General features: G+C 40.3%; 2 protein-coding genes across 2 annotated transcripts; one reads left to right on the plus strand and one right to left on the minus strand.

The window, feature by feature from the left end:
• The first annotated feature begins 1,958 nt into the window (after nt 1-1,958).
• Nucleotides 1,959-19,447, plus strand: LOC146636011 (uncharacterized). Its single transcript, XM_085350247.1, has 2 exons — nt 1,959-2,071; nt 18,694-19,447. Exons 1-2 carry the CDS (start codon nt 1,959-1,961, stop codon nt 19,445-19,447), a joined length of 867 nt encoding a protein of 288 aa, XP_085206373.1.
• A 462-nt stretch (nt 19,448-19,909) lies between these two features.
• LOC146636012 (G2/M phase-specific E3 ubiquitin-protein ligase-like) lies at nt 19,910-21,447 on the minus strand. The gene is made up of 4 exons (XM_085350248.1): nt 21,189-21,447; nt 20,858-21,023; nt 20,461-20,675; nt 19,910-20,169 (listed from the first exon to the last, which is right to left on the minus strand). The coding sequence occupies exons 1-4, from the start codon at nt 21,445-21,447 to the stop codon at nt 19,910-19,912; spliced, it is 900 nt and encodes a 299-aa protein (XP_085206374.1).
• Nucleotides 21,448-26,174: the final 4,727 nt, after the last annotated feature.

Here is a 26,174-nt window from a genome sequence, read left to right on the forward strand (position 1 = left end):
CAGATAACAGCGCTGCCCTAAAACTTCAAAGGGTTCAGCAGCATGTACAAATACTATTGCAGATGGAAGCATGCGTTCTCTATCACAGGCTGAGAGGATCACCTGCAACATCATTGTGTGCGAATGGAGTTGAGAAGACGCTCTGAGTCTCACATTTGAAATGGCTAAGGAAGAAAAGAATGAAAGACATAAGACAAAGCTGAAGAGGAACGGCCCACTGGGCCTCTGACATGTCAACAGCCGAGAACTGCTGCAGATGTGGGGGAGGAGACAGCAGTTGTGAGGAGTGAGAAGAGAACATGGAGGAAAATGAAGGATGATGTTGTTAAAGTGAGAGAATATGAAAACTGTTGAAAAGTAAGGCAGATGGAGTTGTGGAGGATTGAGAAAGTGTCCAGATTATCACAATAAAATGGACAAAAAAAAGAGAGAGAGAGAAAGAGAGCACACACACAGACATGAAATGCTTTTTGGAGAGAATAGGGAGCTGGGGGAGACTGTTTCAATCCACAGCTCCACCTCCGCCTACTAACCATACATGCAAAGAAGACCAGCTTACACTCATGAACACGCCCATATCTCTCATTAATGCTAAAATAGACTCAACAGACACTTGCTATCAAACGCTGAGTCCACTGCTAATACGTAACTCTCTGGATTGCAGGACAACAGGTTGACATGTGTGAAAAGAAAAAAAAAGAAAAGGAGAAAAGAAAAGAGGAAAACTGGTATGACCAACTGGTAATTAGGTAATAAATGCACTTTCAACATAGTAAATTGTGAGATGGGAGGCAGGAGGAGGAGAGACCCGAGGCGTCCGAGTGTCAGGTGAACTGAACTTCAGGTAAGAAGTTATGACCTGCAGTCTATCTGGGTCAGATATAAACAATGTTTAGGTGGAGTTTATTTTCGTTGTGCTGACTTTTTACAGTCAGTTACAATAACTCGTACTGCGTACTAGCTAGCATGACGGAGTTTCTATACAGCTGGGTGGGTGCTATGATGTTATTGATAGTGAACTTTATTTAATTCATAAGGTTAGTTAGTAGAGTTTCGTAAAAAAACGAAATTGTCCTGTATTCAGAGAAAATATTACGCAAAGATTGTCCCAGACTTCAGCTAGAATGGAAAAAGACACAAAGCTGGATTTATTCTGTCTTTATGCTGAAGCTGCCTCTTCTTCTCTTATTCTCTCTCCCTCCTTCTCCTGTTGCTACTTCAATCATGCAACTGATCAATGATCAGCTGATCGGCTTTTCTCTCTTGTTTACTTATCGCCCACTTTGCGCCAGAAGGAGGAAACCAGCAGATGTCAAGCTAAACAACAGCAGCACGTTTAAGCTTGATCAGCTGTTGTTAGAATTTATTTAATATTAATTTCCAGTATCAGCTGATGTTTGCTGGAGCCACAGCTGTAAAGCTGCTGGTCATGATGTCGGTTTGAATATGTGGTAAGAGGGAAACATGAAGATGAAACCAGGAGATGTCCTTACTGAATCATCAGAGCTGAACAGGAATGGAGGAACAGGTTTACCTTTTAGGTGACATGAATGAGTTGAAGGGAAGTTATGAACTGTTTCTGAGAGACAAATAACACCAGGATCCTTTTCTAAGTAGCCGACAGCTGGTAACTGTGCAGGGGCGGATCTAGCAAAGTTTGGCCAGGGGGGCCAGGTAGGGCATTAACAGGGAAAGGGGGGCACAAAGAAGTACTTTTCTTTCTTATTCTCATTTAAAATATCTAGGTTTTAATAAATACTTATCTGAATCTTACAACCAAAGTTTTTATCTGATATAAAATGTATAGAAATCATACATATACCAACAAGACTGTACATCACTGTCACAACAGCATTTGTTTTCATTCAAAGGCTTTATGGCTTTTCCTATAATACCTGGTGGGCCGGTCTCTAGTCTAATGCCCGGTTTTTTGTCCCAGTCCAGCCCTGGGTGGAACTATGCCAGCTGACCCCATACTCTCCAGAATTGTGGAGCACTTGTGGGCAACCAGTAAATATGATGTGGGGAAAATGAACAGAGGTAGTGACTCTCAAGTCTCAGTTCAGACCAGGTAAGCATCAGCAATTAAATAAAGCAAGGAGCAGTGACAATAGCACTGCCTGTTATGGTAGCGAGAGTTCTAGTCCCTACATCATATTGTCTTATTAGGAGTGGAAGGTTTTATGGTTCATTTGGTGAGAGGAAAATAGTTTACGTTTGGGCGTGTCCTGAAATAGGCTTAATAGTTTATATATAACAGTGCACTTAGAAGGACCTGTCAGGCATCATTCTCCGGTGGTGATGTCTTGTTGATAATTGACTAATCATCTCTCTTTCTCTTTCTCTCTCTCTTTCTCTTTTAAGCAGGCTTGCAAGATTGGAATTAACAGTGCTGTAAAACATTTTCTTGAGAGCAAATATAAGGTGAGCTTCTCCAAATTACAATGGGCATTGGAGAAAGTTATCTATGTGGGACACGATTAGATGGTAAGTCCCTGCCTAAAAGGATTGCAGCGAGTCAGTCCAGTCCAAAATCATAAAGAATTGTTTTTTCTTTTAAAACTGATGACATCATCTTGTTGTTAATGGATACGCGAATATTTTGCGCGTGAGACTCCATTATCAGCAATACCTGGTATGGATGCGTGTCAATGAATACGTGTGACTAGACTGAAGATGTGGACTAAAGTTTTGACAGACTTGAAAATTGAGATTAAAGACTGGACTTATTTTAGGATTAGTAATTTCCAATGCCTAATTCACCCTAGTGGTAAAAAGAGTGTATTTAGGTGTGTTTTCAGTAGGAGCAGGAGGACGAGAGACCAGGGGATAACTGTAGCTTCTCGTGAGTGTGTGGAACTGCAACCCTTTAGCTGCTAATTTTGAGTTATTGATTTTTACATGAAGAGAACTGTGTTTTATTGGCTGTGTTTTGATTTGGGTATCAAATTGTATTGTTGGGAGATGCCAAATGCTACAGTGAAGAAAACGTTTGACATCGCTCACGTGACATTTGTGTATATATGTATAAACATTTTAATAATTCAATAATAATTATCACTTAAGTAATAATTTATGGTTGTTTTAGGTCAGTCTGTCCAGTATTGTAATAATAATTATCTTAATAATATTCTGATGGCCTCAGGTCGACAATTATTTTATTTTATAAATTATGCATTTGTTAATAAAAACTTGTAATTGTGACAGATTTACAGTGAGCTCATTCTCACTCTCTTGTCAAAGTGTTTCACAGACAAAGTGTGCTTTGTCCTTGGTACTGTGACACTCCAAAGGTGAGACTTGTCTGATCACTAACATATCTCATGGAGATATTTACAGCAGCATTTACAAAGAGAAAAAATTATTTAGATTTTTGAATTGCCAAAAGAATTTGTACCACCTCCAGGTTTACTGTTGGATCATACACCAGCGCCAGGACCATAAATCATTTGTGATAATAACAGTATTACAAACTTCAGTTTTATTATTGTGATAGCTATCCAAAAAAATCATTAACCATATTACAAATACCATGTTCAATTATACCATAACACAACATGTCAATAGTTAATCAACAAATTGTTAACAGGATAATAAAATAAAATAATCTTCCCAAGTTTAATTAGGAATTAAGTAAACTAGAAATTTTATTAAATCTGCACTGCTAGTGATCACTTGTCAGTATGAACACTGCAAAATATAACCTGCACAGCTAACAAAACATACTAACCTGAAATCCTAAACTAGTAAAGAAGAAACTGGCTAAACTGAGTCAAACACATATTATATTCTCAGATGTCTTCTCAGTGTGAACATTTGCGTATGGTTTCAGATTTTAAACAGTCAATGAGTTTAACTAATTTACTTTTATAACATTATAATGTTAGACGATGATGATGATGATGATGATGATGATGATGATTATTATTATGACAGTATTAGAATAGTTAGAATAGTTTGGAATAGTTAACATTTATACTTTTAATTAATTCTAATTAAACTAGTTAATGAGAAAGAAATAAGTGAAGAAAAATCCTCACCTTTGCAAAAGAGTATGATCATCAAATTAAACCAGCACACAAGCTGTTGCAGAGCCATTGCCGACTACACCTCTTTCACACTGTCTTAGACTTTAAATACCTAGAAAACTTGCTCCGCCCATGGCGACATTCTTTACTCCTAAACCATTATTAGCGTCATGAGAAAAAGGTCAAACACAATGGTCTTGGTACCTGTATAGTCTGGTGAAAAAATGCATTCACTGTGATGTTGTGTAGCCAGTTGGACCACATTTCTACACAAAGCTCCTTAACGGACTTTAGTCTTTAAAACTATGATTCAGAAATGATTGTTTTTACTATTGTTGATGTTGTTTTGTTTTTTAAAGCAGGTTTGCTTTTGTTTTATTGTCAGTAGTATTGCCAACTTGTATTTGATAGTCATGGTCCCAGCACTTCCTGGGGTACACTTCCCAATCTTAATTTCGTGTATTGCTCTCTCTTTTCTGGGGTAGTTATGGGCTGGCTGTTCTCGCTGCATGGAGCTGCCTGCTGCTAGAGATTCTAGTTTTTCCAGCCTATAGCTGTTATACCTGTTTCTTGCCTCCTTAGGACTGGATGATAAAACAATAAAGATAATATTCCAGAAAGAACTTTTTCTCAATAAAAATATGAGACACGGTTTAAAAAGTCCATAGAACACAGTCTATACATATTTTTTGACAGAAACCAAGACAGACCAGCAACAGCAGGTGTTGTGCCAAAAGATGATTTCCGGTATATAAAACTATTGTGACTTATTGGACTATGATCTGTGAAACATATACCAAACATATCTCTCATTATATGATTAAAATGTCTTTTAAGAGCGCCCTGGTCATGAGAGCAGCAGAAATAAGCAACAATTATAACAGTTATATAAAGATATTTTCAGTGGCCAAAAACGACTGGGTGGAGTCATACAAAAGGCAGAAGCAAACAAATACACTTGCAAATGCATTATTCCTTTATTTTATATATAAACTCTTCAAAAATTCTGTTCACTACAGTCTACTTACCAATATAAGGAAAGATATCACACATAAGGAAATTATAGTAACTTATTGGCCAAAGTTTGATACGCCAGAAAACCCTGCATGTAAAAAAAACAAAAAAAAACACAAAAAAGACAAACATACCAGCCCCCACTTTATGTTATGCCCAGTCTAGGGAGACAGGAAAGCAACATAAGAGTTTAAAAAAAGTGCCTCCACTTTGGTTCCCAAAGCCAGAAACTTAAAAGCCCATTCACAGATAGAGGTGATGTTGATTAGTACACTATTTATACCAAAACTGAAAGCATAATCTCCAGGGTGAACCAAAGTCAAAACAACAAACAAAAAAAGCTATTCAAAAGAAGTGCTACCTAAACCCTATGTCAAAACAAAGACAAGCAAAAGACAAGCACTATCCCCATACACAGGAAATCATTCCTGGCTGTGGCATCTCTCTGTACAACTCATCCATCTAATACATTGTAAACGCTGCAATAGTTACATCCTTTTGCGCACACTCCTTTCTTACTTGGTAGTAAGTAAGTAAGTAAGTGTTCGGTAACCAAGCAAGATGGCAGCGTGCACAGATGCAGCGGCTCACTGCTCTGCATATAGTGTACTTTGTTTTTTACTTTTTCTACGTGCATATGTGTGGCTGCATGTGCCACGGTTCTGGGTCATTTTGACCCAGCATTTTCAGTTCTTATATTACTTTGTCAAGATTACAGCGTCAAGTCTGCGTGTTCCCAATCTTATGTCTCCTGGTTTGGGTCTTCTTCTCCTGCCCTCACAGAGCACACCATGACAGAACGACGTGACCACCAAATAACAACCCTAAACTGAAAATACAAAGCTACTAACAAACACTTGGAACCGGAAGACATAAGACTGGGACCACGTAGGCAAAACACATAGCCTGTTGAGGGTACGACGCGACAGAGAGCACAGGAAAACGCAGGGCACAGGGAAGTGAACAGGGAATGAGAAACAGGAGGGAGACACAGCTGGGAGAGTTAGGGCTAACGAGACACTGGGAGCAAAGCTAGACACACTGACATGAGACAACCCTTCACAATAAAACAGGAAACAAGAAACAGATGCAGACTTGACACTGAACCTATACTAAACACGAGACACAACCTAAGAACTAATCCCTCACTAAGAATAACAGAAACATAGAATACTAATAAACAAAGCATAACAAAAGCATCAGGATACAAACCATAATACAAAGTAATATAAGAACTGAAAATGCTGGGTCAAAATGACCCAGAACCGTGACAGTATGTGTCTTTTATTATTATATATTGAGTAGAGTCCACTTATGTCAGGACCTTCTGAGTTTGGGATTACGCTGTGCGAGGAACATTACGTCGGACTACCACCATTTTTTTTCACCTGTCCTGTTTGGTTCTTTTGCCATCAGAATTATTGTCTAAAGGCAAAGAAAGATGCCCAATGGATTTGCTTTACCAAACGGACCGTCAGCCTTTCCGTATTGGTCTATTTGATTCACCTTTGCTGTTATTGTTTATTTTATTTTATTTTCACTTGCTAAACACGGGACAGACTTGACCGGGGAAAAGAAAAGAGAGAAAGAAAGAGGGAAAGAAAAACAGTGGGGAAGAGGAACAGTGATAAAGGGCAAAAAACAAAAACCAACAAAACAAACAGACAAAAAATACATACATCAATCACCTGGATCACCTGTTGAGAAAGAAAAAAGAGAAAACAAACAAAAAATAGAGAGCAATATATCTGACAGTGGACTCATCTCTGTGTTTGTCCTGCTAGACCTTAGTGCAGCATTCGATACTGTCGACCATAATATCCTATTAGAGCGATTAGAACTTGCTGTAGGTATTACAGGTACTGCACTGCAGTGGTTTGTATCATATCTATCTAATAGACTCTAGTTTGTGCATGTAAATGGAGAGTCCTCTTCACACACTGAGGTTAAGTATGGAGTTCCACAGGGTTCAGTGCTAGGACCAATTCTGTTTACATTATACATGCTTCCCTTAGGCAGCATCATTAGAAGACATAGCATACATTTTCACTGCTATGCTGATGACACCCAGCTCTATCTATCCATGAAGCCAGATAACACACACCAATTAGTTAAACTGCAGGAATGTCTTAAAGACATAAAGACCTGGATGGCTGCTAACTTTCTGCTTCTTAATTCAGATAAAACTGAGGTTATTGTACTCGGCCCTGAAAATCTTAGTAAGTATGGTGTCTAACCAGATTCTTACTCTGGATGGCATTACCTTGGCCTCCAGTAACACTGTGAGGAACCTTGGAGTCATTTTTGACCAGGACATGTCCTTCAACGCACATATTAAACAAATATGTAAGACTGCTTTCCTCCATTTATGCAACATCTCTAAAATTACAAATATCCTGTCTCAGAGTGACGCTGAAAAACTAGTTCATGCATTTATTACTTCCAGGCTGGACTACTGCAATTCATTATTATCAGGATGTCCTAAAAACTTGCTGTAAAGCCTTCAGCTAATCCAAAATGCTGCAGCAAGAGTCCTGACAGCCCATATGGAAAAGATATATATAAATCTTATAAAGTTTGTATCTGTCTTGTGTGAAACTTGTATGAAAAGCATATAAGAGTGAAAACAGATATAAGATCCCTTGAAAAATTATATAATGAAACTTGTATGTTTTGGATACTTACTAAAACAATGTATGAAAGTAATGCAAAATTGGCCACTTTCATGAGTAATCACATATAAGTTTTTACTATTTCTTTTCCGTATGGGAGGGACTAGAAAGAGAGAGCATATTTCTCCTGTTTTGGCTTCCCTTCATTGGCTTCCTGTTAAATCCAGAATTGAATTCAAAATCCTGCTCCTCACATTCAAGGTCTTAAATAATCAGGCCCCATCTTATCTTAATAACCTTGTAGTACCATATCACCCTATTAGAGCACTTCGCTCTCGCTCTGCAGGCCTACTTGTTGTTCCTAGAGTATTTAAAAGTAGAATGGGAGGCAGAGCCTTCAGTTTTCAGGCCCCTCTTTTGTGGAACCAGCTTCCAGTTTGGATTCGGGAGACAGACACTATCTCTACTTTCAAGATTAGGCTTAAAACTTTCCTTTTTGCTAAAGCATATAGTTAGGGCTGGACCAGGTGACCCTGAATCCTCCCTTAGTTATGCTGCAATAGACATAGGCTGCCGGGGGATTTCCATGATGCATTGAGTTTTTCCTTTCCAGTCACCTTTCTCACTCACTGTGTATTAACAGACCTCTCTGCATTGAATCATATCTGTTATTAATCTCTGTCTCTCTTCCACAGCATGTCTTTTATTCTGTCTTCCTTCTCTCACCCCAACCGGTCGCAGCAGATGGCCCCGCCCCTCCCTGAGCCTGGTTCTGCCGGAGCTTTCTTCCTGTTAAAAGGGAGTTTTTCCTTCCCACTGTCGCCAAAATGCTTGCTCATAGGGGGTCATATGATTGTTGGGTTTTTCTCTGTATCTACTGTACAATATAAAACGCCTTGAGATGACTTTTGTTGTGATTTGGCGTTATATAAATAAAATTGAATTGAATCTATGTGAATATAACAGTAAATACTAAATATTGAATATTATTGTAAGATCGACAGCGCACAGTGTGTTTTGAGGTAGGAGCCAAAAAGGATGTAGTTTGTATGTGTGAGCACCCGTGTGTACACCTGTGAGCATGAGCGCGCTTGTATTTAAAAGGTTCCTTCATGTAATGATCTGCTAGAGCAGACCTTCCCAAAGTGTGGGGCCCGCCCCCTAGGGGGAGCGCAGAGCCATGGCAGGGGGGGTGCGGTATGACAAGGGAAAAAAAACAAAAGGCTTGGACACTGCTAGCACGGGGCGCCCACAGAAACGCAAAGCAGGAGATGAAGCATCGCTGAACATGTTTCCAAACCAAATTCATTCTAAGCTGAAGACTAAAAAATATGGTGAAGGTGAAGCATATCTGCCCTTTTGTTTCACCTGCACAAGTGTCAAGGTCGGTCTCCCCTGCAGAATTGGTTTTCCCTTCGTTGGGAGCACCGCTGGGCTGTTTAAATCACGGACAAACAGTATCCCACATTCTTGATTTTTAGTTCACAAACACTTGTTATAATAACTAACTACTCCTGACATTTTGGAGATGTTAGCTCTTTATACAGTAAAGTTACAGCTGGATACAAATAACATCAGGCGGATTCTGCCACGATTTGTTCCCTCGGTTCAAATCACGGACAAACAGGATCCCACAGCTGTTTATGTTTTTAAACCCATTTTGCACAGAGAGGCATTTTTTGAAAAATTTATTGACAGCAATGTTGAATATTATTACACAGGACAAAAAACAACTACACGTAAAATAATCACACTGTGAAGCCTCTGCATTTGTAAATGGAGGGACATTAACTGCGTGTCTATGTAAGCGTGTAAAACCTGCAGATAGTCAGATTAACAGTATTTCATCTCTATCTGCCATTCTGCAATTCAGCACGTAGAAAAAGTAAAAAACAAAGCACAGCGTGACGTGAAAAAAGGCACATACCTTTGACGTTGCATGACAAACTCTGTATTCCTCGTGCACACGTAAACGCGAAAAATTAGTTTTAAAAATCTCAGTTTTTGGTGATTCGAAACGCCGTTTACGTGTGGACGAAACAGCTGCGTTTTCAAAAATACCCGTGTAGGTGTGGACATAGCGTATAAGAGTTAGTAGTTTATTTTATTACTACCTGTAATTTATTGCAGATTACTTGTATTTGCTTAATTGTTTACTAAATGTTTGAGGTGTTAAAAAAACCCCGCAATGGAGCAAAATATGGGTGTGTGTGGTTGGAGGATGTGTTTGTGCGTGCGGGCTTAAATACGCTGAGGGATAACAAGGGAAATCAGGCACAGGAGAAGAGCACAGCTGGGAGTAATTGGGCAGGAGAAGCAAAACCGATTACACTGACGTAAGACACGGACGTTCAGAGTAAGACAGGAAACACACCAACTGAACTCACAGACACAGACTCAGAGACACGGGCTTCACACAGACACATGGCTGACTTGGAAGCAGGGAAGATAGAGACAAGAGTGACACAGGAAAAGTACAGAGTACACATGGGAACAGAGACTAAACACAGGCTAAGATAAATACTAAGGGAGGAAGAAATCACTAAGAACTAATGAAAACCAAAAACTACGGACAACAATAGTCAAGAAATATAATTACAAGGGCTGAAACACATATACTGGTTCGGAGACCCAGTACCGTGACAAGGTATCTATATAAGCATATACTGTAGTCTATAGCACAAAGGAGTATTAGGTTATTACTTACACATTGGTGAGTTGTCCTGTTGCAGCTGATGAAATGAAAGAAATTAGCATCCTGTGTGTGCAACAGCGCGACAAAACGTTACCTGTTCTTTTAACTGCACAAGTAGTGCTGGGTCGTAGCTGCTAACTAACTGGGTAAGTAACTGCCTCATGCCACTGTAGCTCTGTCCACTGTTTTAGGGAACATATTTCATTTGAAAGTAAGTTACAGGGCTTTTCCTACCTTTTTGGGGGGCTTTGGTGTGGTGGAGGTGTGGTCTTTGGCCTGCTGCAGAGGAGGGGTGGTGCAGTGAGCTCACAGGGCAGAGCTGTACCTTAATAGCTAGCACGCTAATCATAAATATATTGAAGATATATTGAAGATTTGGTTACTTTTGACCAAGAGGCTGCTTCCAGTGCTGAAAAACTAAGCAGACACTGAACAGTCTCAATAGAGACATACTTTTAAAGCCACTTTATCTGATTGACATGTTGAACTAAGGAGCTCATTTTCCCCGGAAGTTATTGGAAGGTATTTTACATGCTACAGATGTATCCAACTCTGCTGAAACTCAAATGAATGAGTAATAAATCATCTTGGGCAAGTCATGAAAGCTAACAGTGTATAATATCAGTGAAACTGAAACAATAACACACCCCAACAATTCAGTGTGAAAGTAATATATAAAGTAATACAGAATTCTCACATTTTCACATGTTTGGGAACGGACCATTACCTAATTGTAAAAAATAAAAAATAGTCAGCAGCTTTAAAAAATCCTGCATTTTGTAAGTTACAAGTTTCACCAAAATCAGTGACCCAGCTGCTTGTCCCACTGTGGAAAGTGCTGCTTTCTCAGGCTAAGCAGATTGGCTGAAAGTAGTCTGTGAAAGTCACAGGAGCTGACAGCTTCACAAGACAAATGTCATTCTCGTACGTGATGTTGTTGAATGCAGGATGCCAGATTAAATCTGCCACTGTCTGAGACACTTTGTTAGAGCTTATATTTGACCCGCTGTAGCAGCCCAGGTCAGGTTACTAAATTAAAAAAAAATGTTGCTTAATATCGTAGTTCAAAGCAGATACTCATAAACGTTCATGTGATATTGATAATGTACACTTTGTGATTGAAGGCACATCATGTGCATGACTCGTAAACCATTTGTAGCTTCATGAGATAAAGATCAAACATAATGGTCTTGATACTATCACTTGGTCTGCTGAAAGAATGCATTCACTGTGATGTTGTGTAGCCAGTTGGACCACATTTCTACACAAAGTTCCTCAACGAACTGTAGTGTTTAAAGCTACGATTCAGCAATGATTGTTTTTACTATTGTTGCTGTTGTTTTTTATGCAGGTTTGTTTTTGTTTTATTGTTAGTAGTATTGGCAACTTGTATTGGATAGTCATGGTCCCAGCACTTCCTGGGGTCCACTCCCCAATCTTAGTTTTGTGTATTGCTCTCTCTCTTCCCAGGTACTTGTGAGCTGGCTGTTCTTGCTGCATGCACCCGCCTGCTGCTAGAGCTTCTAGTTTTTCCAGCTAATTAAGGACTGGATCAGCAGATACTCATAAACGTTCATGTGATATTGATAATGTACACTTCGTGACTGAAGGCACTCCATGTGCATGACTCGTAAACCATTTGTAGCTTCATGAGATTGTTGTGGAAGTTTTCCATTTAAATAAAGCCTGCAGACGAACGGTGAGCGGTAGCTAACATTTTTTAATCAAAACACACAAACAACAGACAACCAAGCTTGTGGAGAGCCTACATGACCGCGGGGCAGACGGTCAACAGAGTCTCCCTGAGCCTAGCATGGCTCTCAGTTAAATACCTTCTTCAGGAACAAAAGGCAGTACACAGCTGTTTCACACCTTAAGGTTCACACTCCCTTGCTACCTCCCAGAGTCCTCGAAGAGACAAAAGTTTCTTCCTGTGGAGTTGTCTGCTTCCCCCAACTTCCTTACTACACCCCCACCATTTATCTTACTGTATGAGTGTGAGACTTGTTAAAATCCAGTGGCACCAAGGCATTATACAATAAAATAATGTGATTAATACATAAGTAAAATAAATTAAGATAAGATAAGATAACCTTTATTAGTCCCACACGTGGGAAATTTGTTTTGTCACAGCAGGAGTGGACAGTGCAAAAGTTATGAGGCAAAAATTAGAATACAATAAGAATAAATACAGTACACAGCTGTACAGAATAGAATAAAATACTATATACAGTAGAATAAAATAAAATAAATATACAATAAGATAAAAATAGAATACAAATACAAATACTATATACAACTGAGTAAAAATACAACGATGACAGAAAGGATTATTGCATATGTATGGATGTGTGTGCTTGATCAGTTAAAGTCTTTATTATGGAGTCTGACAGCAGTGAGGAGGAAAGACCTGCGAAATCTCTCCGTCCCACACCGTGGGTGCCGCAGTCTCCCACTGAAGGAGCTGCTCAGTGCTGTCACAGTCTGCTGCATGGGGTGGGAGATGTTGTCCATCAGGGATGACAGCTTAGCCGCCGTTCTCCTGTCACTCACCACCTCCACTGGGTCCAGAGGGCATCCTAGAACAGAGCTGGCCCTTCGGATCACCCTGTTCAGTCTCTTCCTGTCCCCAGCAGAGATGCTGCTGCCCCAGCAGACCACGCCATAAAAGATAGCAGAAGCCACAACAGAGTCATAGAAGGTCTTCAGGAGTGGGCCCTCCACTCCAAACGACCTGAGTCTCCGCAGCAGGTACAGCCTGCTCTGCCCTTTCCTGTAGAGGGCGTCTGAGTTATGAGTCCAGTCCAGTCTATTGTTCAGATGAACACCAAGGTACCTGTAGCTGTCCACAGCCTCAATGTCCATACCTTGGATGTTCAGTGGTTGCAGTGGAGAATGCTTGTACCTGCGGAAGTCTACCACCAGTTCCTTGGTTTTACTGGCGTTGATCTGGAGGTAGTTCAGCTGGCACCAGTCCACAAAGTCTTGGGTCAGACCTCTGTACTCCTTGTCGTCCCCATCAGTGATGAGGCCGACTATTGCAGAGTCATCAGAGAACTTCTGCAGGAAGCACTGGGTGGAATTGTGGGAGAAGTCTGCAGTGTAGATGGTGAAGAGGAACGGAGCCAGAACCGTTCCCTGTGGGGCCCCCGTACTGCAGACGACCCTGTCCGACACACAGCCCTGAGTCCTCACATTCCTATACAATCCCACCCTTTGATTCTTAAATCAAGAATCACATTAATACCAGAATTTCTTTCCTGACATTCTGTATATCACATCAACATTATTGTTCACTTAAAGGAGTTTCACACTGTGTATCCTCACTTCACTGTTCTCTCACCACCCTTTGTTCATCTTTAATCACCCCCACAATCTAAGCTGTCACATGCAAATGGAAACAACAATGACACAGAGGAAAGGCCTTCTCCAGAGTGTCAAAATACTTTGCATGGCAAAGTGAAACAGCATTAGGTGGTCATTCTCAGTCACAGTCATGGCTCCTGGTGTCTGTGCCATCTACAGAGTCATAATTCCAATGCTGGTCTCCCTCTGTGCTGTCACCTTTGGAGCTTGGCACGCTCTCTTCACATTTCTATTCCAACGCGGCTGTAGATGAGGAGCAGAGCATTTTGTACACTCCTGTAGTCTTCCTCAACATCAACGTAGAAACTCTTTCATTTTATTTTAAGATTTTGCTGTTCTCCTCATGACAATCTTTTGGAAGCCCAGTGGTGCAGCCCACTGTCGTTTGTCAGTTGTCCTGGAGATGGTTCCTGCTTCTCACTGGTCCTCTTGAAGCCTTCTCTCCCAGTCATGGTCTGCATTTGCACCTCAGTCAATCCTTCCGTATCCCTCATGTCACGGTCCCTGCAATTTAAAAATGAAAGCTCCCCGGAAAACCCTCTTTTGCCCTATGTCAGCTTATTAGGAAGTTGGGGGTGAAACATTAGCCAGCAGTGTGTCCTGCTGTAAATCATGTGATTAGATCCGACGATTAACCCTCTGCTGTGGAAAAAGTGATATAGATGTTAGCGCAGCGCATCTGTATGCACACTTTCTCACAGTGAACTCTGCACTGTAAACAATACAAGGTCATGAATAACACACTGCTGGTAAATTCACAAAGACACTGAAAGTGGCAATTAAAAGGTTAAGTCAGCACGGCCCAAAAGCTCATGCAACCTGTTGCTGTCACCTTTCTGCTCCTATAAAAAGAAACATACATACATACATCCACCCTTTTGTCACTCTGGGTGGAGGTGCAGTCAGTCAAGCTTTTTGTCAGTCCAGTCAGTCCCCATTTTTTATTTGCTGACAGTAGAACCTCTCGTGACGCAATAAGTTTCTACTGCCAGCAATGACGTCATTTCAAAAAACAAAAAAAGAATTTAGACTGGATTACCTCGCTGAATACTTTTTGACAGGGACTTGTTTTCTGATTGTCCCAAATAAGTGGCTTTCTCCCGAGCCCATTTTCATTTTGGAGAAGCTCACTTGCTACATGTTGTGTAGCGCTTTCGATTCCGATCTTGCAGCCTGCTTGAAAAAGAGAAAATTGCCAAACAAAAAATCTCAGTGCACTGTTAAAAATCAAAAAATATGAAGGCCTCTTTTTAGAAGTTGTCTAAGCATACTCTCTTAGAATGATAGATCAAAACTGGCAGGTTCAAAGTGGTACCAAAGGAAAATGCATCAGTAAATCTCCAAAACTTTCATCCACCAGTCACACACCTCACACAACGACAATATTCTATCAGATTTTCTATCAGAGTTTTTGTTTTCCCCCATGTACCCAGATGTGTGTCATGATAAAACCTCCCCCACACATCAGAAACAAGAAACTATTAGTCTCCACTCATCTGACCCCCTGCAGCATTCTGTTCACCCCTGCTATGATTCAATCATCCTTCCTCAAAAATAATACTAGTTCACTAGTCTATGTATCACTTCTTAACCTGCTAAGTGAACCGGACAAAATGATGGTAACAGAAATGCATGCTTAATACTGTTTGATCTTCATGAGCTTCATTGCATGTGTGTTTGTGTTAGTAGGATTAATGCATTTTTCTGTTTGTGTAATTTTTGTGTACCTCTCCTCTTTGTGGTGCTCCAGACACTTTTCAATTCTCCACACAAGGCAGTCATTTTTTCTTCCCAGTTTCCTAAACTCAAATTTCATTCCCACACTAAAACAGCCTTCCTCCATGTCCTGCCCTGCTCCTTCCACTGTGGTCTCATCTCATCTCTCCCCCCCCCCTTAAGGCGGTCCAGTGAGAGTCAGTTGTCTTTCAGCTTTGTCCTGTTTTCCACTGTCTCATCTTGCCATTTTGCTCCAAAAGTGGCAAATGTGCAACTCAGGCAGTCCTTTCAAAGTCCATTCACACACAGTACCACCCTCTCCCTCTAGTTGGAAACAACTTTTACACACATTTCTACACTTCTCTCTTCTTTTTGTTCCCCATTTTCAACATTTTTTAACCCCATTTTTTCTGTTTTTACACACACATCAACTTTTCCCACACAACCATTCTCTGCAATCTTACACACCACACATTTACTCAGTTTTTACCATACAGTCAGATATTGAGTTTTATATCTGGCCGCTGGGTGAAACGTCCGCTGCTACTGGATCTAGATCCCATATTTACATTCAGAGCGTCCCCTGCAATGGCCTTCTTCCCTTCTCGGCAGAAAAGTGCTAAAATACCATCACTCCACACACTGTATTGTGCAGACGTGATTATCAACGGTGGACTCAAACCACCGTTCCCTGTGATGGACCGGTGTTTTTGCAATTACTTTCTGGCAGACGACTGTTCTTGCTGCATGCACCCGCCTGCTGCTAGAGCTTCTAGTTTTTCCAGCCACTTAAGGACTGGATGATGAAAAGAGGATGAAAGAGTGTCACTGACATTAAAACATGACATTAAAATGTCTTTTAAGAGCACTCTGGTCATGAGGGCAGCAGAAATATAAGCAACAATTATAACAGTTTTGCAAAGATACTTTATATGGCCAAAAATGACTGGGTGGAGTCATAAAAGACACTTGCAAATGCATAATTGCTCTATTTTATATATGAGCTCTTCATAAATCCTGTTCACTGCAGTTTATTTACCACTATAAGCAAAGATAATACACATAAGGAAATTATAGTAATCCATTGGCCAATGGTTGATACGCCAGAAAACCCTGCATGGCAATACCCCCACCTCCCCCAGAAAAAACGCATACAAGCCCCCACCTCATGTTGCACCCTAGACTGGGGGTACAGGAGAGCAAGGGTTAAAAAAGGGTGATAGGGTTGAAGGTTGAGTACACTAATCATACCAAAACTGAAAGCATAACCTCCAGAGTTAAACAAGGTCAAAACAACAAGCAAAACAAGTTATTCCACAGTAGTGCTACCTAAACCCTACGAGAAACAAAAGCCAAACAAAAGGCAAGCGCTACCCTCATACTAAGATGAATAGGCAGTTTACCCCTTGTGCGTCAGACACACACACACACACACACACACACAGGGTTAAACAATAAAGGGTTTGCTGCTGCTGCCAGTTGCTGCAAGAGGAATGGCTGCTGGAGGCAGTTTTTTTAAATGGAAAATCAGTAGCTGTCATATCAAAACAAGTCCAAAACAGCTCACCCAATCCAACCAGGGACCAGCAGAGACTCTTAATTATGAGGTGCCGTAAGGGACATTATTACTGAAACGCTCTCACACACACTACTGAAACGCTCTCACACACACTACTGAAACGCTCTCACACACACTACTGAAATGCTCTCACACACACTACTGAAAACCAAGAAGATTTCAATTGAACAGGAAGGTATTTTAGCTGCACAGGAAGGTGAGGAAAAACAAATAACACATTAATGCACAGCTAACACCGCGGTGACGTCTACAACAGTCTGTTAGAGGTATAATTGAAAAATCTTTTGCTTTCATCAGTGACTATCCAAACATTGTTGTAGGGTAGCAGCCTATTGCAACAAGTCGGGGCATCCTGGCTATGCTAGCTGCCCGTATAATCTGGAAAGACTGTGTCTGACAGTACCTCATCTACAATGAAATTACATCGGATCTTTGTCATTTTTTACATACATTCTTTGTTGTTTGAAGTGAGAACCAATGAAGAAGATGTTGAAAGATTTTTTTACTTGTGCTCTGCAATGTAGGGGCGCTCCAAAATGAAAATTCGGACAATATCAGACAAGAGCAGCTTTATAGAGAGCTAGATGATCATACACGAACTCTATCAGAATTTCTTGCTGCTGTATCTCGATATGATCCCAATAATAGGGTTGCCACCAACCTACTAGGATCCTTGTATAGATGCTTTTGCAGATTGCTACATGAATATGATGCTAGACAGAGATCTGCTTATGTGACCCACAGATTGTTACCCCCAACCACCTTGAGTGGTCATCCAGGTCGGCCACGATACACTATATCTGCTGAACAGATTTCTCACTTTGTTTCCATTGGTATGACATGGCAGAGAATTGCATCATGCTTTGGAATAAGTCGAACAACCCTGTACAGACACAGACAAACTTTGGGAGTTGAGCCATTAAGCTATGTGGATATTTCAAATCAAGAACTGAATGGCCTTGTGACGGATATCCTACAGAACACTCCAAATGCAGGGGAAGTATACATTCTTGGACGTCTGAGATCTCGTGGCTTAAGAGTTCAACGTTGGAGGGTCAGACAAAGTCTACAGGAAGTGGATCGTATTGGACGTGCATTTAGACGTCGTCATGCGATAAGGCGAAGGATCTATAGTGTTCATGCCCCCCAACCACTTATGGTAAGTTCACTGGTTTGAAACAAATGGCCAGGCCTTCTGTTTAAAAGTATTAACACAATACATCAAAATTAAAGGTCCTTCATTCAAAACATTACTGAAGTTAATCTATATGATCAGCATAAGATAATAATAATAAAAAATAACAATAACCAAAAAAACTGAAATTGATATAAGTATGTTAAATATTTGGGAGATTCATAGTACATCAATTTAGATGTTTTCTAATGTATATACTGTTGAGTTGTTTAATCCTTTATTTTACATCACAATTTTAATCTCTAACATCAATTGTGCCAGGTAAACGTAGTGTGGAAAAAGACATTTTATGCCACTGTGTGTATGTGTGTGCACATGTAAGCACGTGTGTGTGTGTGTGTGAGAGAGAGAGAGAGGTGTGCTGTTGTTGAAGTAAATGTACAAAATGAAACCTCTAGTTTTTGTTTAAGTACAGGGTCAGGAATTCACTACTAAATAATATGAACAAACATGTGGAACTGTAGTAATGCTTTCTGATCTCTCAACAGGCATTTTGACGGCAACCACAAGTTGATTAGGTGGCGCTTGGTCCTGCATGGCTGTGTTGATGGCTTCAGCCGAACTATCATATACTTACGTTGCTTATCCAATAACAGAGCCTCAAGTGTCTTATCATTATTTTTGGAAGGAATACAAAACTTTGGTTTGCCCTTAAGGGTCAGGTGTGATCATGGTATGGAAAATATGCAGGTTGCTCGTTTTATGTTACAGAGAATAGGAGTAGGCAGTGTTATTACAGGTGTTTCAGTACATAACCAAAGAATTGAAAGACTGTGGGCAGAACTCAACAGAGTTGTATCAAGACACTTTATAAATATCTTTAACTTTATGGAAGAACAGGGTATGTTGGATTCACTGAATGAGCTACATCTTTTTTGTCTGCATTATGTTTATTTGCCAAGGATTGAAAGAGCATTAACAGAATTTGTCAATCAGTGGAACAACCATGGTCTCTCTACACAAGGAGGACAGACCCCTCTTCAGCTGTGGCATACAGGTGTCACAAACAATGTGGGAATCCTGTCGTTTATAAATGACATTTTTCATGTTGATAACTATTATGGCGTTGATAAAGAAGGGCCATTACCAGAACTTCAAACAAACAATAATGTCAATATTCCAGATATTGACATCAACATAAATGAGACTGCAATGAACATAATTCAACAAGTGAATCCATTAGAAAATGATGGAAATCATGGAATAGATGTGTTTTCTTCACTTTTACACCTTCTGAATTAAATAAAATATTTTGCAAAAAATAAAAAATAAAAATATACAACAAACATTTCAGAAAACATATGTGATCGAAACTAACATATTGAAACCATTTTCTTTAAACTGATAAAATGACAGCTCTGTTGTCAAACAGAAACTGCAGAAGAATAAACAAACACAAAGACAACCAAATCAAAAACCGATGGACATACACATGAAATGAGTAAAGTGACACAAATTTTATATATTCAAACTCAACAATCTAAATTAACTTCTGACGTGCTGTTAAACAATTGGTATCTACCTGTATGAATCCTGAAGAACAATCACTTCTTGTCAAATTGATGTCTTAAAACATCAATTTGACTGAGGCAGGTAAATTTGGAAATATTAAAACCTTAACAAGTTAATACTCAATACTCACTTTGAATCAATAGAGAGACCAATACAAAAGAGAAACACGCAAACTCCTCCAGCATAATGTGTTCATACCCTGCCAAAGCCGTAAGTGTTACCTAATGCAAAATCAAACTTCTCCTTGAACAGCTGGTATGAAACATGCAGTGGCAGCCTAATGCAGTTAACACACGTGTTGGCAAGAGGGAAAATTGGTGTAGAAGAGAAGTCATCGTCTCCTCTATGAATGAACTCAATCGAGGGTGCTGGGGAAAAGCCAATAGGTGGCACCGCAGTTGCTCCAGTTGCAAAGGCCAATATCTTCTGTAATTTGGAAGGTTCTTCTTCTTCTGCATAAAACAGAGAAGGAAAAAAGTGTTAAAAGGTTATTTCATTTGGCCAACATAAATTGTCAGTGAGTACTAATCTAAAGCAAGAATTTTAATGACTGTTATTGCAATGACTATAGAGCATGCTTTTCATCTTTCAATAGTCTCAAAGAACTATGTAAAAATGTTACTACAACCAAGAGGGTAATGTGGTGTTATTGTTATATGAGTATGTTATTTAAAATAAAGATTTCAGAAATGCTAACCTATAAATCGTTACATCTATTTTTTGTGCATTAAAGTGACAATTACCTTCTGCATCTTGGAGATAGTCTCTCCAGAAGGTAACAACCATCTCCTCAGCAGCTCTTCTGTTGCTTCCTTCTGGAGATAGATGAATGTTAAAAAGATCATCCACCTGGTCAGCAGTCAGCATATGTGGCTCATAGCAGAACAGAGGGCGAAAACTGTCTGGATGCCTCCTCATTTTCTCGAGAACCCCAAGAGTTTTCAGACCTTCACAAAATCTGGATAAACAGCACAAAGAAATTTTATTCAATAATTCTGCAATTTCATGCTTCTAAGTTAATTGTATATTATCAATTTGGCACAATCAATTATACTAGGTTATTAACTGGCCATTTTGATTAATAGGTAAGATTTTTATCACCATTTTAATTAATCTGAAAAACACAGAATACCCAAATACCTTTGAAATGGACGTTGAACCCTGTGGATGACCTGAAACATGACAATGTCATGTACCAGCAGATCCCTGTCTCTTAGTGAACGCATAGGCCTCAGGCATCCTGCATTGGTCAAGTAATCAAGCAGAGGTTCTTTTGACTCATGTCCAACTCTCTCAGTCTGGAGGACTGGGAACTTAGAATTGAGGAAAGAGCTTCACAGCTTCTCTCTGTGAGGTTACAGCCACTCAGCCTAGAAACATACATTTTAGTAAACTCTCCAAAGTCTTCAAAGAAACGCTTTAAAGCAATCTCTTGCCAGGATCAAACTGGATGCTTACTGGGCTTTCTTACAGGCTTTGACCACTGGCAGCAGCTGCAGAAGAGCCTCTTCTGAAGCTAAGTATTTCCTCAAGTCAAAGTCATCCAGTTCTGTTTCTGATGACAGTATGATGAAGACCAGAGCTGACCACTGAGCAGGAGAAAGATCAACTTTAGACAGTTGTCCTGAACTCAGGTGATGCTGGACCTCCTTCACTATAGTGTCATTGTTCAGTTCAATCAAACAGTGGAGCAGATTGATGCTCTTCTCTGGAGAGAGAGTGCCATTCATCCTTTCTTTAATGTACTGTAATGGACTGTCTTCTTATTTATCTGTGAGCTGATTCCTGTTTGTGTCAGCAGGCCTTGTAGGAGATCGTGATTGGTCTGCAGTGAAAGACCAAGGAGGAAGCGAAGAAACAAGTCCAGATGTCCATTTGGACTTTTTAAGGCCTTGTCCACAGCCCTCTGGTAGAAATTGTATTAAAGATATGTCTGTGAAGGTTCTCAGTCATCCAGGTCATCGTAGTCTAAGGAGCTTCGAGAGAAAAGCGTCTGGATTTCTTTAAGTTGCTTGAAGACGTTTCACCTCTCATCCGAGAAGCTTCTTCAGTTCTAGGGTCCAATGGTGGAGAGTCCCAGATTTAAAGATTGTCTAAACAGTTGACTGCAAAGGACATTTCATGACCTCAATGTTAGCACAAGACAGCGGGGGATGAATGAAGCCAGTAGCTTATATCCAGCATTGGATAAAATAAGAAACTGAAAAAAACTCCAGTTCAGTTAACACTAGTGCCAGTTCTGATAATTGGATAATTGGATGAGAGGGTGGAATGCTAAGTGATTGGCTTAAACTTTCAGCACTGGAAGCAGCTTGTTAGTAAAATGACTCTTTAATACATTTGTCAGTAGCTTGCTTGCAGTTACACAATAGACCCAGTAATAGAATAATAGCTCAGATGTCAAATGAAACTTTTAGAAATTTTCTCACGCCTGCTATTCAGAAAATAAAAATAACAAGTTCGTTTAAAGTTGATAAGACTAGTGCTTCGGCAAGATAGATATTACTTAGACACATCCTCTTCTAAAAGTTACTGACCTGTCTACACAGTTTTTATGAATATCTTTTCACAGGTAGATCAAGGAGAACCACTCATGATAAAGGCAGAATCAGTCTGGGTCCAGTTTGAAATTACGAGTTATAGTACTTGTTGGGGACCTTCAATCTACACTTGTTTGTCCCAATACCAGAAATGGATCAGTGACACCATCACAGAGACACCACTAGGCTTTGTTACATTCTCCTCCTCAGGAACTGACAGTGACTCAAACTTTATCTGCCCAACATCACCACCTACAACCAGAGGTGGAGGCAGACATTTGATACACCCGGGGCTTAGCCCTAAAGGGTAGTATGCATGTGGGATTGGGAGGGGTAGAAATGACTGAAAGATTATTAGGCTCTGTTTTGAGTTTTGTTTAAAAAAGAATGACTTCATATAGGAAAAAAATATATATCACATCTGCAGGACACCTTAAAGTAGTTTTTTTAATTAAGCAGCAAGGCAGAACAAAGTCGGGGCTGTATCAAGACACGCGGACTAAACCCCAATTCAACCAGACCCAGAATTGATCCGGAATTAAAACAGGACTACAACAGTTCAAAATCAGGACTACTTAGGATTTAACCAAGACAGAACCAGAATCAGAACTAGATGATAGTAGCACTAAAAAAATCATCATAGACCTGCACTACACTTATTTTTTTAATTCTACCAAAGTCCACTATTTAGATTCATCCATCCATTCGCTTCCGCTTATCCTTTTCAGGGTCGCGGGGGGCGCTGGAGCCTATCCCAGCTGTCATAGGGCGAGAGGCAGGGTACACCCTGGACAGGTCGCCAGTCTGTCGCAGGGCTAACACACAGACAGACAACCATTCACACTCACATTCACATTCACTCGCACATTCACACCTAGTGGCAATTTGGATTATCCAATTAACCTATCCCCACAAGTTGCATGTCTTTGGACGGTGGGAGGAAGCCGGAGTACCCGGAGAGAACCCACGCAAACACGGGGAGAACATGCAAACGCCACACAGAAAGACCCCGGCCTGATGGTGGAATTGAACTCAGGACCTTCTTGCTGTGCGGCAACAGTGCTAACCACCGTGCCACCCCTATTTAGATTCAGAAAAGTTTATATAATTATTTAGCCTGCATAACTTAATAAATACAGAATTTGAAAAATAACAAACCTAAAAAGAAACACTAGGTACGAGATACATGAGTACCTATGATATGGTGATACTTTTGGTAAACAACCATTTGACTAACACGTGTGTCTCACCTGCTCTTGTTCCATCTCTGTTCTGTCCTCATTCTCCATCTCCCACTCTGTTCCTCTCTCTCCCTCTCTGCAGAGGTTATAGTTATAACTATGAAAAAATTACACTCCAAAAGACCCCGGACTTCTGAAAAAACAACCCGGGCTTAAGCCCAGTAAGCCACCCCCCGCTCCGCCACTGCCTACAACCATCTCTCCCCTTAAATTTACCACTGTCCCTACCATTATTACTCCCACTGTTCCTACCCTTTTTAACACTACTGTCCCTACTAGTTTCCCTGTTATTCCAACCACACATAGCAATGGTGAAAATCTGATCTACTTCACCTCTCTCTCTGTTCTTGTTGTGTTGCTCCATGTGTTTATGGGAAGTGGAATGTAACACTTCCCCTGCCAGTGGCGGACTCCCTCAAGTGTCGGTGCGTTGGTGGTTCTTTGTGTCTGGGGGTGGGCGTCCGGGTACACACCGGCTCACTCCTTGGCGGCCGCTTATCGGGGCCTGGAGCCTGGGGCTCGCTCGGGCCACTTCGGAGGTGGGGTGCCCCCGGCCTCTCGGCCTGGGGCTCGGTCACTCAGGCACAGCTGGCTGCCGGCGGAGCTCACGGGCGCGTCACTGCAACTCCCCCTGGCTTCTGCTCCGCGGCTGCTGAGTGAGCCCTCATCTGGGACTCTCCTCAGCTCTTACTGGGACAGTGGCGCGGCTGCCCCTCTGTTGGTCTTCCTTGGTCTCTTGTGTTCTGGGGGCCTCTGGATGTCTGGAGTTTTGATCTCCTCCATACCTGCTTCATACCCTGGAGGACGGGGCTGTGGCTCCCCACACTCCCTAGCAGATCGTTACATGGAGAAACCTTTGGAATACAAGCATGCTGATCCACACAGGTGTGCACACAGGTGTACACACGGGTATTCACAGACGCGGACTACAGCTTTCTTGGCTGCTGCCTCAAAGCACATTGTGCGCTGTCTATCTTGCGTGCTGCACAATATCATTTATTATTTAGTATCTACTGATATCTACACAGCAAATCCAGCATGTCCAAATTAACACTGTCGGATTTGATTTCAACACTATTAAAGTGTCTATATGGGTCCACACCAGAGAGTGTTAATTTAACTCTTTTTGGAGAGTTGGTACGTTAACTCTGATTTAGTGTTAAACACCAAATCTGTCTGGAGTTGATAATTTAACACTTGGTGTTAAGAGTTTATATATTAACTCTCAAAGAGTATTTTAGTTTAACTACGTAAGAGTTATCTTCTAATTCATTCTAAAAAGCGGGAATTTTACTGTTCTGAACTTCTAGAAATTTCTTTTGGAAATAAACATTTACTAAAAAGATGCAATGGTTTTTGAAAAACATTTATTCTGAACTGTGCAGCACAATTTCAAAACATTTTCTGAAAGATGTAACAGTATACATGTTCTCACTTTCATTAGAATTTTGTTTATCAAAAGGTCTGACATGGTAAATGCAAATAACAGCATTCTCATCACTTATTTCTTCAATACAATATGCATGTCCTTCATTCATCCCTTTGTGGAACTTCAACGCACTTCTGCTCTCCCCCATATTCCATCTTCACAAGCATATCCTGTGTGGAGATTGAATAAAAATTAGTTGACACTAATTAACGGCACAAATAATCCAGTAAACAATTGCAGCACAGTAAAAAAAAAAGGAATCCTCTTTGAGCCATTACTTGTGTAAAGTATTTTCCCAAAAGACAAGGACACAGGCAACAGGTAATACTGAACTAAATGTAAAACCTCAACTTTTTTCATTTTTACCTAAACCGTGTGCACAAAACTCTGGAGGGATCTAAATGCTACCGTAGAATCCAGTCAGGACGTCAGCTACTGCTGTTTGCTCGTTTTTTTATTTTTTTTTTTATGGGCGATCGTTTTCAGGCTTCAAGTAGCACCATTATACCAACATTTCACATTCTAGACATTGTTTTAGGTGTATTTGACCAAAAGTTTGACTGAAAATTCACATGCAAGCTTTTTTTCAAGGCTGTGGTATTTGCCCGCAAACAATACCTTTCAGCTAGCTAAAACAGAATATTATGCTATCAGCGAGCAACATGGCTAATGCCTTTCACACAGCTTTGTCTCAACTCCAAAGAGCCACAGAAGTAAAAGCTAATAACAATTGAAACAATCTTTGAAAAAATGACTTACCAAGCATGGCAAACAACTCAAATATGTAGAGCAAAATGTTCTGAAACGGCTTCACTTCAGCTTCGATTGGAGCCGTGCTGGGGGCGGAGTCTGTGAATTTACTCTGTTGGTGTCATAGCCCCTCTAGGAGTTCAGAGTTAAGAGGTCAAGAGTTAATGTTTCCATTGTAACACCTCCAGATTTGAAATAGAAACACTCATTTTTAACACTCGATTTTAACTACTATCATTTTACACCTCAGAGTTACATTAAAAGAATGTGACTCTGCTTAGAGTAAAATTAACTCTACTTTTGCAAGGAGACTATTAACACCAAAAAATTTAACACTTTTGAATTTGCTGTGTACTGCTAGCTAGTTTATTGTGATGGTGCCGTGTTTTTTTATTATGTTGCTCTTTGTTGTTTGCTTTCTCTTCTGTTTTTTTTTCTCCATACAGGTGACCCAGGTGTTTTTTTTTTTTCTTTGTTTGTTTTTTTTTCTTTCTTCC

Source organism: Diplotaxodon limnothrissa, linkage group LG3 (assembly GCF_057381915.1).
Source record: "Diplotaxodon limnothrissa isolate DT_005_m linkage group LG3, D_limnothrissa_male_GT1.1, whole genome shotgun sequence".
NCBI classification, from domain to species: Eukaryota; Metazoa; Chordata; class Actinopteri; order Cichliformes; family Cichlidae; genus Diplotaxodon; species Diplotaxodon limnothrissa.